The 16,449-nt window shown below is 36.2% G+C and overlaps 1 protein-coding gene across 1 annotated transcript in view; it reads left to right on the top strand.

Moving 5' to 3' along the window:
* The window catches only part of IFIH1 (interferon induced with helicase C domain 1), a 53,295-nt gene that overhangs the window by 11,729 nt on the left and 25,117 nt on the right, over positions 1–16,449 (top strand). Inside the window, exons 3-4 of the mRNA XM_044913316.1 lie at positions 152–298; positions 13,449–13,553. Coding sequence (XP_044769251.1) covers positions 152–298; positions 13,449–13,553 — 252 coding nt within the window. The remainder of the gene's footprint in view (positions 1–151; positions 299–13,448; positions 13,554–16,449) is intronic.

The following is a 16,449-nucleotide window of genomic DNA, read 5'->3' as shown; positions in this document are numbered from 1 at the left end:
ATTCTGTTTAGGATTTCAAAGTACTTCAATATATTCCGGTAAATGTCCATTAGGAACTCCTGTTTCATTTGCAGAATAGCAATTGCAGTGATGCAGACTCTACACAAGCTTGCACTGCACTACTACTTACCTTCTAATGCTTTATTCACAGAGACTGAGAACTTATCCCAAGAAGGTGGCCCCGACATTCAAGAGGCAGTTCTTTTAGCCACAGGTCAGCCAAGTCCAGAGAGAGAGGGCTGGGGCGAGGAGAGTGATTCGCTGGAATCGTCTTTGGTGGATTCTTCTGTTGTTTCAGGTATTTGGAACCTGCGCATAGATTCCATATTTTGCTAATTGCCACTTCCCGAAAAATCAGTTGATGACATCGGGATCTGTGAAACACAGGGAGAAAATTTGGGCCTTGGGATTTTGTGAGCATTCTTATTAAAATTCATATTTCTAGAAACATTTAAATTAAAAGAATTCTTTGTGGCTAAAAATGTTTTTCAAAACTAATGCAATATTAGTATGTTATGAATAGGAACACATTTGGTTCTAATTTTGCTTTATAAGAAGATACCCATGGTCTTCGTGATGTGATAAGTATTATAAGCATACCCTATATTTCATAGTTTTCAAAGTACCTTCAAATATATGAATTAGTTTGATTCATCCCAAGCTCCGAGGATTAAAAAGGCCATTCGTTATCTTTTCTTTATTTTATAGACTGGGATGTCTCAGGGAGGTTCAGCTGGGTTGTAGAGACCAAACGCAAGGCTGTAGCAAAGAAGATGACAGGTGCTAAACTGGGGTTGGCTTGATTTGCAGTAACTAAGTGGTGAGTGAACTATTCACCACCATGACCACCTTTTTTGATATGAAACATTCCTGGAAGGATCAAACTAATTTAATCACATTCCCCTCCCTAATTTACTGGATAGGAAAATCCTCTCTTCCCCTCTCCCCACCAAAGGGCCACATTCTATTTTCACAAGAAATAGTCATTTAAAAGAAACAATTTTTAAAAATCTGTGCTGTGCTGGTAAATGTTGAAGAAGTAATTCTCCGGAGGAAAGAAAGGAAGTCCTGAGCTGTAGCATTTGCCAACCTTCACGATGCAAATGCTCCCACTGAAGCTGATGTCAGACCTCCAACCTAACGTCCCTGAGTTGGAAAGGGAGAAGCACTAAGTCACCATCGTGTTAGCATTTCCACTATGCAGATACAATGGGCATTAACAGCCTCAAGGACATAGATAATAGCGAAATCCAGAAACACGATCAGGAAGTGATGAGTTTAAGTATTCATTACCTATGCTTTCATATAATTTATTTAACTGTAAATCGATATTATTTAATTTTTTAAATGGATGTGCTTAACCTGCTCACAAATCCCTGAAAATCTAACGATTGGCTTTTGTGAGCTGATATAAGCTGACTCCATCACACCACTGCAAAGTTTACTACTTTCTTCTCTCTCTCTCTCTTTTTAAAGTAATCTCTACCTCCAATATGGGGCTCAAACTCACAACCCTGAGATCAAGAGTCACATGCTCCACTGACTGAGCCCGCCAGGCGCTTCCAAAGTTTACTATTTTCTACTCAGAAAAGTAGTGTAGCTGCATTGCAGGAAATTTGGAAAATGTGAAAACATACAAAGAAAAAGTCACTCATCATCCCACAATGTAGATATATTACTCTTAACATTTGGGTATCTATCCTTCTGCTCTTTTAACATAAGTGGATGTTTATACACGATGGCATTTCTCCTGTGTTTGTTAGGTAGTCTTCTATAGCATGGTTTTTAATGACTTAATAATAGTTCCATCCATTGGGTGCTTTATAATTAATAAATCAATTGTTAAATATTTAGGATGTTTAAAAATTTCTACGTTGTGAATAGCTCTCTTCGTATCTATGTTTTAGTTTAATTCTCAAAAACATACTACATAATTGGAACTTCTGGATCCAATGATGTTTACAATCTTAAGACATTTGACACTTAATGTCAAATTTAACTCCAGGAACTTGTACCAATTTAGGTGTCCTTTAGTAGTATAAGAGAGTGCCTATTGCCCTGAAGTCTCTTCCACAAGAACAGGTATTTCTACAAAATATCATTATTTTCAAGCCTTGCCAGTTTGGTATTTTGCTATTTGAATTTTATTTTTTTGATTTCTGGTGGAAAACCTTTTTGTAAGTTTATTCTCTTTGTTGTTGTTACTAATTCCCTATCTATTTTTCTATTAAGGTGTTTATATTCTTCTTGCTGATTTATGTGAAGTACCTAAATATACAGGATAGCATTCCTTTGTCATAAATAGTCCCAATATGTTTTATAGTTCGCCAGCTATTCAGGCTTGTGCCTCACTCATTTGTTTGTTTGTTTGTTTGTTTTTTATGCAGTGCTTCTGCTGCTTTACTGTGTATGTGAACCATCGGGAGGAGTGGGTCTTAATGAAATGCATTCTGATTCAGTAGGTCCTGTGTGGAGCCCGAGATTCTGCCTTTCTCACGCGCTCCCAGGTGATGCTGTATTGCTGGTCCTGGACCACACTTTAAGTAGTGAGGTTTAATATACAGAATAGCAAATACCTGAATTCCAGGGGATTTTTTTTTTTCATTTGAGCAGCTGCGCTTTCTTTCAGAAATCATGATCTTATCGGAATGCCAAAATCACTATCTGAATGTGGATTTGTCACATTTTAATAAACTTCCTTGGTAGGACACCTGACATCTCTGTGGGTTACCAGCTATTTTCTAAATCCACACTAGAAAGAATTGAAGACAGGACTGAGGCTGGAAGATGATCCTGTATCTTGAATGAGGGTTTTTCATCAAAGGTTGCCAGCAATGCATCTCATCAGCCTGTAGCTTATGTCTCTATGGAGGATTCTGAGTCTTAAAGTGAACAAAATTAAAGGCAAAACTTTAAAAATGTTCTGTTTTTCTATGACTTAATGTAAAACTTAAAGTTGCATGTTGTGAAAAAAAAAAAAATCTAGATCTCAATAATGGCCTTAGAGGACAGAAAGGGATTTTTTCCCCTTGTGTTCCCTCTCTCCCTCTCTCCCATTTGCCCCCTGTTCCTTTGGATTCTTTCATTTAGCAAATATTTATTTAACTACTACATGCCAGACATGTACTGTTCAGTGTTCAGTACTGCCAAGACAGTGGGGGAATGTAACGGAGGTGGCTTCTTGCTCCCGTGGAGCTTTCAACTGATGGGCATGTCAGTCAACCAGTGGTCACTGCATAGTCACAGTAAGTGCTATTAACATTCATACAGTAAATGCAAGGACAGCCTATTAAAATATATATACCAGTCTGAGAACATGTGGAAGTATAGTACACTGTACAGTGATAAGGACCCCACCCAATTCACAGACTTGAATGACCTTCTCGTCTGTAGGATCCTCGTGATGTCTGGACTTCCCTGTGGACTTGAGAGCCAGACAGACCAATCCATTCTGGCCCTTTTCAGAGCAATAACAAAAGGTAACTTATTTATGAAAATGTAGTTCCTTTGCTTTAGGTCTTAGACACCACTGCTGATAGATCTATGGGTCATTCCAAGTGTTTGTCTCTTTCCTTATTGCTCTCCGGAACTAAGAATTACAGATATAAATAACTTGTAAAGTACCATTAGCCCAAGAAAGTTACTGGTGTCCTTTTGATTGAAGTTTTTGCTGCAAAAGTTACCGTAGAAGGATTTTGCCCCTACAGGCATCCTTTCATAGAATTAACAGTCAAAATAAAGGGGAAAATATCCCATAGTCTGTACTATGCATTTGCATAATTTTGTTTGCGTATCTTATTGGTATTGATAATGTATAATCCTTATTTTGAATTCTAATATATAGGGTTAAGATTTCATATATATCTCAAATATAGTCAATGCTACGTTGAAAGAAACTTATTGCTTAAGCTGCACACATTCTATAAATATGAATTTTCATATGCAGAAGGAAAAAAATGTAACTCGAATTATTTCTAATTTTAAATTGACTCCTCTAATTTTTATTTCTGAACAGGTTTCTAAAATTTTTTTTCAGCGCATAATAGTCTTGGTGCATACAAGGGGTAATTATTTATAGTTTCAATGCAAAGATTCCTTATATATTGTTTTTTAGCCCCTTTGACTCCTTAACACACCTGATGGGTAAATACGCTACCACTAGTAACAGTCGCCTGCCCTGAAACCAATTTTAAACCCATTTCTCCTTCACTTTTGGGGTGATATATCAGGATTCCCTAGGAGGCAGCTCTGGAGAGTGCTTTTGTCATGCCTCCACCCTGGGGACTGATATTTGTTCTTCCTTCCTCCTTCCAACTACTTCCCATTAAAAAGTGGTTAATAATGAAGATACACCAATTTTTAAGACTTGCCTTCTTCTAAATTAACACAATAATTTCTAAAGGATGTTTGAATAGTTCTCAGACAGTTAGTAGAATTTTAATGCTAGATGTTATAGTTCTGCTTTCTAAAGTCACTGGTCATCTCTTATAACAAGAAAATATTGGAAATCTGTGCTGTTTCTCTAGACGACACCTCCCTAGAAAACATCAGAGGGACAAAAAAGCCACATTCATTTTCTTCTGTTGAAAATAACTTTAGGAAATACGAGGTTATCTGGATCATTTTAATTCTGTGTGCTTACAGTAGAATTGATTGTACAATCATTTTTAATTTAATAATCTGCTATTATTGCTTTCTCAAAAGCAAGTAAGTAGTTATTTTACACCGACTTTTACATTACACTATTTTAGGAATTAATGCCTTAGAATAAAATGAAAGCAAAGCAAAAGAGATTCAAAACAAAATAAAACTTTTATTTGCAGTGAACTTACTTTGATGAAGAGTTTCCCATAAAATCTCTCAGACTTCTTTTATCGTTCTATGTTGGATCTTCCTGTTATCAAACGAGAAAGTGCAAGTACCCGAGATTGGCCAGCAGAGGGCGCTTTTACATTATAAAGAGAATGGAATTCACGGTTCCAGGGTGGAAGATTATAATGTAACTGTAGAGTGTGCCATATGTGAATATACAGTGCGCATGACTGTGAATGCATGTGTATATTTTGATTTATATATTCGTTCACGTGAAGATTTTAAAATTCCACCCCAGCTAATGAGCTTACCAACCTGCTTGTTTTCAGACTTTAATACCTTCTTTTTCATATTCCCCCATATGTTCCACTCCTTAGGTTTATCCGGTGACATTATGCTTTGGAATATATTGTGGATATATTTTGCATAGATCATGTTCTGTAGGAGGGGTTTAAAAATTGACCTTTATAAAACAGCCTCCTTCTCCCTGGCCCAATCTGTTATAGCACTTTTTTTGTTGTTGTTTTGTTTTGCCTTTTTATAGACCAAAGTCCAATCTTAGATTTGGTCTATACTAATTTCTGTAAAAATGCCACAAAATTTATCCTTGCACATGAGGACCAGAATAATGTTTTATAGCACCAGCCTCTAGAAATTTAGAGATTTTTAGAATCTCTAGAAAAAAAAATTACCATATAGCACTTGAGACCTTAGTGGAAAAGATAATTGATATAGCAGCATATAAGATGGTGTCAGAATTACCCACACTATTACAGGATTGGTTTGACTTCAGGTAACCATCCTTCACTTCTTTTTTTTTATTTTTTTAAGATTTTATTTATTTATCTGAGAGAGAGAATGGGAGACAGAGAGCACGAGAGGGAAGAGGGTCAGAGGGAGAAGCAGACCCCCCACTGAGCAGGGAGCCCGATGCGGGACTCGATCCCGGGACTCCAGGATCATGACCTGAGCCGAAGGCAGTCGCTTAACCAACTGAGCCACCCTGGCGCCCCCATCCTTCACTTCTATATTTTGCTACATTTAGTTACATTAATTACTGGGAATCAAAAATACTACTGAGGCAATCCAAAAGGCAGATATTAATTTGAGTTGAAAAAGAGAAAAAGAGAGAACCGGCGAGAGAGAGAGATAAGCTGCTGTCCCTGCTGATGTCAGTGCTGGCTAATAGTTAATATAGGTTTGTATTTTATTTGAAACCTCCCTGGAACTATGTAGGTTAGTTATATGACTTCCAATTGCTTAATAGTTCTATGAGGGTTATTGTTCATCTCTCAGGATGGAGGACATAGGTATTTTGACAGAAAGAATCTCCCCGGTGTGCAGCTAAGACGTGCTGGATTTATTTTCATGACATCCTTTTAGGGCTACAAACCTCAAGCGTTTTTTGTTTTGTTTTGTTTTGGTTTGTTTTTTTTTAGCACCATTTTAACAAAGACGACAATTTTAATTTTAATTTGATGCTTAGGCCTTACCTTCTCTATTTTGGCATGTGAATGAGGACTAGAAGCCAGAGAGTGAGTTAGTCAGGTCTTATTATTGAGAGAACCAAGTACTGGGGTATTGCCCTCACCCTCAAGGAGTTTATAACCCAGTTCCGGAAAACAAGTTCCAGGCCCCCAGAGAAAAACAGTTATCTATCCAGAGTGAAGGAGACCATGTTACAGGATAAGGAGGGAAGACTTGGGAGGAAGGAAGACCTAGAGACAGCCTCCCTAAGGAGGAATCGGAGACATCCGTTCATCCGGTCCTGTGTTGGATCTGTGCACAGAGGTGGTAAGCAGCATTTCAGACTGCATGGACACTATGAGCAAGGGTGTAGTTGTAGGAAGATTCAAAATATGTTTAGAGTGGGGGGTGTCCATGAGGGGGGCTCTGCATGTGTGGGAGCAGGACTTTTAAGGAAAGTCTCTGTACTTCTACTCAATTTTGCTATGAACCTGAAACTGCTCTGAAAAATAAAGTCTATACAAGATGAATCAAACTGTAATAAACACATCAAAATCCAGCTGTAGTAAACACTGCAAAATGATACTGTACTTTTGTATCAGGGAGCAGTTTGATTAGAGAGGAGCATTTATGCGGGGACAGTGGTAGGAGAGAAGACTTCTCAGATCGATCAGAGTTCATGGGCTTCTGTATGGTTTTTACAAATGATTTCCCTAAGGAAACAAAATACTCTGAACAATGATGAACTACTAGCACAGTGTGCACCAGATCATTTCAGATGATGTTCGTAGGAGAGTCCTTCATCGGAGGACTGTGTACCCGGGGGAGCTGGAGCTGGCTGCCACTAGCTTGCCAGAGCCAGACGCACCCATTTCTTCCCAGCTCCACTCTGTGACGTCACGCTGGTAGCTTGAAATCAGCCCTGGCAGGAATATTTACACCATGGAAATTAGCAGACACTTTGAAATCATGTTTTTTGTTTTGTTTTGTTTTTACCTCAAAAAGTCAACCATTGAGTATTTACCAGGACACCTTTAAATGTGTCTCTTCCCATACTCTCCTCAGGCTTGCTTAAGCCTGCCTAACTTGAATAGCTCTTCCTGAGGGGTGCTTACCAGCCAAAGAAGTTTCCAGTTGGTCTTCTATCTTGCCTTCCCTAAACCTTGCTAGTGCCAAGACTCACTTCCCAGGTGGTCATCTGGCTTTTTACTCGTAGCTGATTTACTCTGAGACTTTTGGTCTCTGTTACGGACTAGGTCACTCTAGTGAGTATGGTTATTATCCCCACAACCCTGTATTCTAATAACTATCTTTATAGATGGAGATCCAAGTCCAAAGGCTGAAGGGCATACATGATACAATTCAAGCCAACACTATTACTTACACACAATTCAAATTTAATTCTGACTGAAACATTTCAGCAGGATAAATTCTATAAACAGGAGCAAGGAGCTCCATGGATAGCCATGTGGGCCTGTGGCTCTAGGAGAGTTTTTTCTCTTTGGGGAACTCATTTCCTAGAAGCTTGGATCCAGGAGAGAATATGCAAGGTGGGTGGAGGTGGCTTCTCTCCATTCTGCGGGAACACATGTTCCCTGGCACGGAGAGCAGAATCTGACAGACCAAAAATGTGAGCGTGTGTGTGTGTGTGCGCGCACACGCACAAATCCATATACATAGAGCTGAAAATAAAAGTCATCTATTTCCTCTCAAAAAAGATTAAGGATAAGTTATTTCAAAAGAAAAGGAGTGTTTGAGTGTTAGGATACTTTGCATTTTAGAAAAAAAAAAAAGACAAGAGGTCTTAGCAATGTGTCTGATCCAATTATAGGAGCCCACAGAAAAGCACAGAAAGATTCAAAGGAACCCACAGTGGGAGAAGAGTCCAAAATAACTTTATTGGTGGTCTTGAAGAGCTTGGCTAGTATATCTCAATGAGACATTAGAGGAGGAAGGGAAAGGAAAGAGGGTGATAAAGATGCGTCTTAGTCCCAAATGTACTCATCACAAAAAGCCTGCTTTTTCCATATGGACAATACCCAACTGTTGTTCATTTTTAAGTATCAATAAGAGCTATCAAAAAAGGACCCTAAAAAAGAAAGAAGGAAAAAAAGAAAGAAAGAGAGAGAGAGAGAGAGAAAGGGTATTATTACTGGTACGAAAGCAAGCACACTTAGGAAGCCCGTGCGATCTTTGTGGGAGTGCCCATAAGTGTACCTGTGTTCGGATCTTTACTGTAGTCTTCCGCATTCCAGGCTGCGGGGATTACGAAGCCAGGCAAGGGGTAATAGCTAAATAGGTGAAGCTAAAATGCATCACAAGGTCAGAACTAGAATAAACATGAAAGTACGGTGACAAGTGAAATTAGACTATTTGCAGACCTTGTAAGCACTACCTCTCATGTGAATGAGATCTGCAGGTGCCCTTCTTTTTTCTCAATGTGCGTAGAAGCCCTGGCCCCTTGAACTGCTTCCTGTTTTAAAGCAAAACCACTTTTCAGCAAAGAGAATGTATGACAGCCCGAGGCAAGGGGTGAAAAAGGAGAAATATTCTGTGGAGTGGGAAATACATCTAGGTTGAAAATAGGGGGGACATTACCTGGCAGGGATAGAAGTAAGAACCAATTTGTATTTTACCTAAGGAAGCCTAGCTCTTAGGTTGAGTAAACGATGTACTTACCAACTAATTGTTATAATAGCATTTTCCAGCAGAGGGCATACTTTACATTGAAATAGATCTAAAAAGGCCTTCAACCAAGAGGTTTTTTTCATTTGAATTTTTTTAACTTCAATATTTTTGGTTTCTAAATGGTTTAAAAATATTCTAAAGTATTTAAAGTCTAGAAGATGTTAAATGTGAAATTTCTCAGATTCCAGTTAATATTTCTGCCTTATTAGTAAAATATTCCAAGTTGTGATTGCAAAATGAGGCATTTTTTTCCGTGGCTTATGGACTGGTCTTAGACACTTACTATCATTGTACACAGAGCTGTTCTTTTTTTGTGCTGTTTACAAAATTATTACAGAAAATCCTATCTTTTAATTGGATGAGTATCGTTTTCTTTCATTCCAAAAGAGTTTGATATAAATAACTGCTTTTTTTTTTAACAGTTAGAAATTACCAGCATTTTCTAATCTGTTTTGTAGCCAGCTTTGATATTTTCCCTAGAGGAAATGACACCTATATAAAAGTTAACTAAACTTATTATATAATATAACTCCAATATTCAAAGACCATTTAAGTAGCAACTTCATGAGAATTTAAGATTTGTTTCTCTTCATGATTCATTTCCTTTATCTAACGGAATCATTCTCAAGATAAATGAGAAAGTAGAAACTGCTACCTATATTAAAAAAAAATTTAAGAAAAAAAAGGTTAAGTCACTTGTTAGCAGTGGCTGAGCTCAGATCTGGAGGCCGATCTGCTTGACTCCTAGCACAGTGTTCTTTTCATGGTAACACCCTGCCTCCAAGTGACTACTCTATTTTATCTGATCTATTTTAACATCATAGACATGACTTTCTTCATCAGGACATAAGTCCAGATTGACATACTGTGAAAAGTGCAAAGAATAAAACAAAATAATCCTGTATAAATCAGTGGCAGGAATTCTTGGCTTATAAACTCAATAGCCTGGTTTAATTTTGGCATCACATAATCACTTGATCTGACTTTATGTGTGTGTGTGTTTGTGTGATTTTTAAAACATGACTTCTTTAAGTGAATGCAGGAAGAAAATCTCTAGGGAAGACATTCTTAATGTTATGGGAGATTCAATATATTTTCTTTTATTATTAAAGTTATTTCCTTTAGTATTTCTCTTTCTATGAAATAAAAAAAATTATATCAAATGCATAAGAATTCGCTGCCTAGGAAACAAAATTATTTTTGTGTTGAGAAAGTGGAGATTTTATATATCCTCAAAATGACAAAGAAATAGACCTCTATATATTCACTTTCATTTTTATAATTATCTCTAGCAAAATTATTCCAATTAATTTTGTTTAACAAGGATGGGAGTGTTCCTCCTTTTATTTGCGTGCAGAAAAGTAAATTTCAAAATTTGTGTGGATATTTAAATACAAAGTAAATGAAAGTCTATTGATGAAATCAGAAATGTTAGCAAAATAAGACAATCTCTCTACTTCCCCCCGCCTTGGGAAGATAAACTGTTTCAAGATTGATAGAAAATTTGACATTACAATGAAAATGTCCATATGCTTTAAAACAACAACAATAACCAACTTTCACTTCACTTAACACTTGGCTATAGGATTGTTTGCTTGTTTATAAAGCTTCGCACAAATCATCAAGAAAACACTGGAATACCAGGCTTGGATTCAGAAAATGGGGACTTCTCGCTCGGCTCCATTCTAGCTGTGTGATCAGGATAGATCATTTAACATCTCTGGGCCTCACTGTGTCATCTGTAAAACTAAGGATATCTACCACATAGGATGTTGAGGTTTAAAGTGTAATTTACATCTGTGAAGGCACCGAGCTCAGTGTTTTCCTGACACATTGCAAATTTGTTTGTAAGATCAAAATAATCCATGTAATACACTTAATAATACCCAATTTTTGGTAGCAACTTTCTTTAATATTTATAAATTATAAATTAATCATGCACATTGCACTAAACAACTCACCCAAACTTACATATGTTAAAGCAAAGCTTGGGGAAAACCTTGACTTTACATATATACAAAGTACTTTTAAGATTGTTGTTTAACTGCTAGCGAATAGAAAATGAAATGAAAATCAAGTGTAATTTCCATTTGTATTACACTTAGTGGGAAATGTAAAGATACAGGGTTAGATTTTAGATAATACTTGTTAGTATTTTTTAGTATTTTTGGTATTACCTTCAGTTCTCATACCATATTTAAAACAACATATGAAAAGCATGTCAAAATTTACTTTTTTGCTTCAGAAATCTTAGTCTATATTTCTAGATCTAGAATTATCCTTGCAATGACATTTTCCCCATCTCATTTTACACCTTGCCTTTTCCTTATAAATCATATTCTCTTTTCATCAGTACATCTGCCCAAAACACTCTTCTGCTTGACAGTTCTATCCCACACTCGCCTCTAAGCTTCTAACAAGGCATACCTCTGGGAATTGCAAAGTGCCATATTTAAAATCTCTCAGTGAGATATACAGGTTTTCCCTTGTGATCATAAGGGATTCCTCAAATCTGAGTTTGAGAGCTAATCTACGACAACTGGTAGGCACAGTATTTTCACATTAGTATATTTATGTTGTGCTAATATACTTAAACAGTATGTATGTCCATTGAGAATTTTTCTACAAATCTCTTATCAGCTTTCTTTTAACTTTTAAGAAAGATGTCTTACATATTTGATTGGCGCTGGCTGTAATGCCATTATATTTCCCGCTGACTAGGTTTATTCAAGTCGGAAGGGAGATGTCACAGATGTCTCCGATGCTCGGGGAGTACTAGTCAGCAATAAAAAGGAACAAATTACTGATAGAAACAACGTGGATGCATCTCAAATGTGTTATGCTAAGTTGAAGAAGTCAAACAGAGGTTACATACTGTGTGAATCCATTTATGAGATGTTCTGGAGAAGGCCAAACTGTAGGGACAGAAACTAAATCAGGGACTACTAGGGGGCAGCAGGAGAGAAATGACAGCAAAGGAGCCTGAGGGGACTTCTGAGGTGATAGAAAAATCATGCTTGTGATGGTGGTTGCCAAACTGTGTACATTTGTCAGACTCATCAAACTAAACCTACCTAAAAGAACAACCTAAAAATAGTGATTATAAAGATACATAAAAGGATAAATTATACCTCAGTGCACCAACTAAAAAAAATAAATAAATAACTGGTTAAGGAAAAAGAAGATACTTGTAGTTTTGAGGAGTTGTACACTGTCTCTCTCCAGAGAAGTTTTATTGAAAATATACTTTGTGCGTTTTTCAACCATTTCTATTTCTAGCCCTGAATGTGTGACACTCAGACTAGTTTTAAGTAGCTAAAGGCTACTTTAATGCAATTTATTTAGTGCATTTAGGAGCTGTAGCATGAAGTGATAATTATGTAACAAGTATAAATATTATGAAATGTTATTAATTGTAAGAAGAACATTATTTAATGGAACTCGTGCCCTAATGATACGCCAACTCCTTGATTTTTATTTCATTTTCCAGTCATCAGCAATTGAGCTACAGTGCTAAGACCTGATTGTACCTAAGATTACTTAATGGTTATCAAATTCTAGGAGGCGAATTGTAACAGCCCCACTTTAACTAATGGCGAGCCAGGCTCAGAGCAACCTCAACAGCAAATTTCTTAAGTCCTGATTCCAGAGCCGATGTTTGTTGCCATCTTTTATTTACTTTTACCAGTTTAGCAATAGTTCTGATCCTTGTGGATAAGATTGCATAAGTCCTTGGCAATATACTGTAAAGAGGGAAGTCTTCCCTAGAGGAGAAAAAAAAAAAGAGAGATTTTTCAAAAGGAACTGATACTGAGTACTGAAAACCAGACATCGGGATTAACAAATTAAGAGAATTCTCTTGCCGTTCATCCTAACTGTAACTTTTTGATGGAAGCTTAGTTTAATTGTAGCAAAGGAAAACATTTATTTCCAACCTCACATAAGCTTCCACTACAACTGCAATGCTAGGCTTTAATGAGATTCTCTTTGAGCAAATTCTTTTTGAGATTTTTAAAGTTATGTTTATCACTGAACTGTTATTTTCATAACCGATTAACAGAACCATGTACTTTATTAATTTTTTATACTTTATTAATTCCCTATCAGATTATGTTAAAATAACTCAGTGGTTACTATATAATACTTTGTGTTTCAAAGCCTAGATTTTCTTTTCTTGGGCAAAATTTCCATGTGGGGGGACAACAAAAGTGATAAATGTTTACAAGTTTGTATTTACTCTCATATCGGACGTGCATTAAAGTAGGTATATGCGTTTAATTCACTACCCAGCAGCTGCTCATCCATAGTGGGGTTTTTAAATGTTGCTTGCCAGAAACTCTTACCTTTTCTTCATAATCGTCTGGGTGCGCCTTTTCCACTTGCACTGAACTGTATGTACTGTGTGCTGTAGAGGTGTGCAGTTAAAATACGTTTATTCTCAGAAATATTTTAAAAATATTTTAAAATGTTTTCCTTTGCAGAATCAGACACAAGTTTGGCAGAAGGAAGTGTCAGCTGCTTAGATGAAAGTCTTGGACATAACAGCAACATGGGCAGTGATTCAGGCACCATGGGAAGTGATTCAGGTACTGCCTAACTGTTGTGTAAACCTTAAAAACTGTGAAATAAGACGCCATATAGTGGAAAGCATGGGGGCTGTTCGTACCCTCCCTGATGGATTTATGCAATTAAAGCAATTCTTTTCTACAGTTGAAGTCGTTTTGGAACTTTGCCATTCACTTTCTTTAAAAGTACAACTTATAAAAGTCTTAGACTCAAGCTCTCTCATTTTTGGTCCAGTCCTTATCTTTTTTGGTGTAGATAAGAATGTGCACATGCCACATTCCATAGAGTCGGGTCGTCCGTTTTCTTTATGCCCTCTGTTTCAGTTAAGTGGACTGCATTTAAGTCATGAATGCGGTTTGGTACGTGTGTTCCCGTACCCTACTTTTTTTTTTTTAATCAAAATACGTTTTAAATGAAAAAAATTAATACTGTCAATAAGAAGATTGTGACTCTAGATTAACTGCAGGTAACAAGAGTCCTTTTATTTTTTATTTTTTAAATTTTATTTTATTTAAATTCAATTAATTAACATAGAACGTATTATTAGTTTCAGAGGTAGAGTTTAGTGATTCATCAGTTGCATAGAACACCCAGTGCTCATTACATCACATGCCCTCCTTAATGCCCATCACCCAATTAACAGGAGTCCTTTTAAAATGAAAAACTAAAAAATTACACATGTAGTTAAAAGAGTTTGAATTTGTCTAAATAGCTCTTGCATAGAAGTAGAGTTTCCAAAAAATATTTTTGTCATTAAATGAGGACTTTATTAAGTGTTTCCCAAATTACTCTATTAGTTGGATATCACACCAACAATAAATGAGAGTGCCTCTTCCCAGTCCCACACTCCAGCAATACTTCCTGTTATCAGAGTGCCTAAATTCTGTCAGTCTGGTCGATTTCCTATTGCTTCTTCCTGTTGTTTGAATGTGCAATTCCAATGATTACTACTGAACTAAAATGTTAACATTTTCTAAGAAGAGGTGATAGATCCTTGGGTATCTTTTATACACCTTTCCGTATTTGTCTGTGCATTTGAACTATTTCATAATTAGAATTAACAAATTATAAACAAACAAAAAATGCTTTGCAATGTGGCCAGCTAAGAATCAGTAGGAAACTGGCAAATTAAGAAACACAAATTACTTTATTATTCATTTGTTCTCTGATTGAGTTGTAGAAAACACTTGGAGAATATTGTGTACTTCAGATTCCCCTGCATTGTCAGACGAATTACAGAAATTTAGCTAGGGGAGTCCTTAAGGGACAGAATCGTTTACATAAAAGTGGTCATCTGCCTTAAAAGCTTTCCAGGATTTTAAAGGGTTAATTCATTTTCTGTTTACTGCACTCAGTGTTTATTAAGTTATTGCCCTGTGCTTATTTCTGTGGGTTGTATTTGATTTTTCCATACTTGTTATACAGTTGTTACATTTAATAATTAACATTTCTATTAAATTTTATTGATGTTAGAACTCAAAATATGCTCTAGCTAATATTTAAAGTCTTTATGGTTGTTTTAAGCTTCTGGACTTCATCCTAATTTTTGTTTGTCTAAGTAAGGGCTTTTCAACAATATTCATTCATTCAATAAATATTAAATGGGTATCCTCTATGTGCTGGGCATTTTGTCTATTTAGCGCTGTTAGCAAATGTAACTATTTGCTGATTTTCAGTCCTCAATGTGGCATGAAAGACGTGATAAATCTGAACACAACCTACTTTTAAAAAGCAAATACATTTTCAAAGGCAAATACATTTGAAGACAAACACATTTTCAGAGGACACCCATTGATGTTCTAGATGGGGTCAGTGCTTAGAAACAAAGAATTACTTTGCATAGTGGGTAGTAAAATTCTGCATTTATAAAATTATGAAATTCTTTTCCCTCAGGTGCATGATATAGACTGAAGTAGAAATCAATGCAAAAAAAAAAGGATTAGATAAATTGCAAACTGGTAAACATATGTTGAATTTCTGAAAAGCATTACAATGTTTGGGATAATATTTTAACTTTTGAAGTTGACATCAAAGGAACTCTATCCCATATGTCCTTTGTCCACCTTCAACAATTACATAGTGGGACATAAGGATCATGGATGTGACCCACTACCATAACATTATGTTCCTCTGTGGCAGTGTTACATCATAGTAAAACATATTAATGATGCTCTTAAAGTTTAAATATTCTCATTATGCTATGGAAGGCTTTTTTGTTTTTCTGTTTCTCATTTTTAGAGAGATATGCTGCACCTCACAAAGTGGCAATATTTTTGGCAATACACATTGGCCTTATATGTAGAAAGTGTTTCCTTACTATTTCGAGGTAGTACCTATTAATATTTGTCCAGCTGGAATGGCGTATTTTTCCGTAGTTACATACTATAGGTAAAGGAATACTTTGTCGATTTCAAACACATGCAGTGACAGACCTTTTCTCTCCAAGAATAACTCAGCTGTCAAAATCAATGTGAGAATGAAATGTGCCACATGGTGTAGTTCCAATAAAATGTTATTATTTAAGTCCTATTTGATTTTATTTTTTGACCACTTATATGGCATAGTATAATTTCCAGGTCTTCAATCAATATTTGTTGTAGAGGAAGGGCACAATGTTATTCAAAGCTTGTGCATATTTTAAATACCACATTCATTATTGCATTTAATTGATTTTGCTTTTTCAAAGCAAGCCAAAGAGAAACAAAAAAACAAACAAACAAAAACCCAAACATTTCTTTTATAAAGGAAATTGGCTCCTAGCTCATTGACACCAGCTCAGTTCTCTCCTTCTGGTGACAGAGAAGAGAAAATTCTCTTCTCATTGCTTATGTGGATAAATTCTTCCATCCCTATGTCAGAGGATGTGATAAGGCAAGAATCAGGCTGAATATTTAGCACTCACCCAGCTCTTCTTTG

This window comes from Neomonachus schauinslandi, chromosome 3 (genome assembly GCF_002201575.2).
Source record: "Neomonachus schauinslandi chromosome 3, ASM220157v2, whole genome shotgun sequence".
Classification (NCBI taxonomy): Eukaryota; Metazoa; Chordata; class Mammalia; order Carnivora; family Phocidae; genus Neomonachus; species Neomonachus schauinslandi.
Note: the sequence above shows the minus strand (reverse complement) of the source record. Positions and strands in the feature narration are given on the sequence as shown.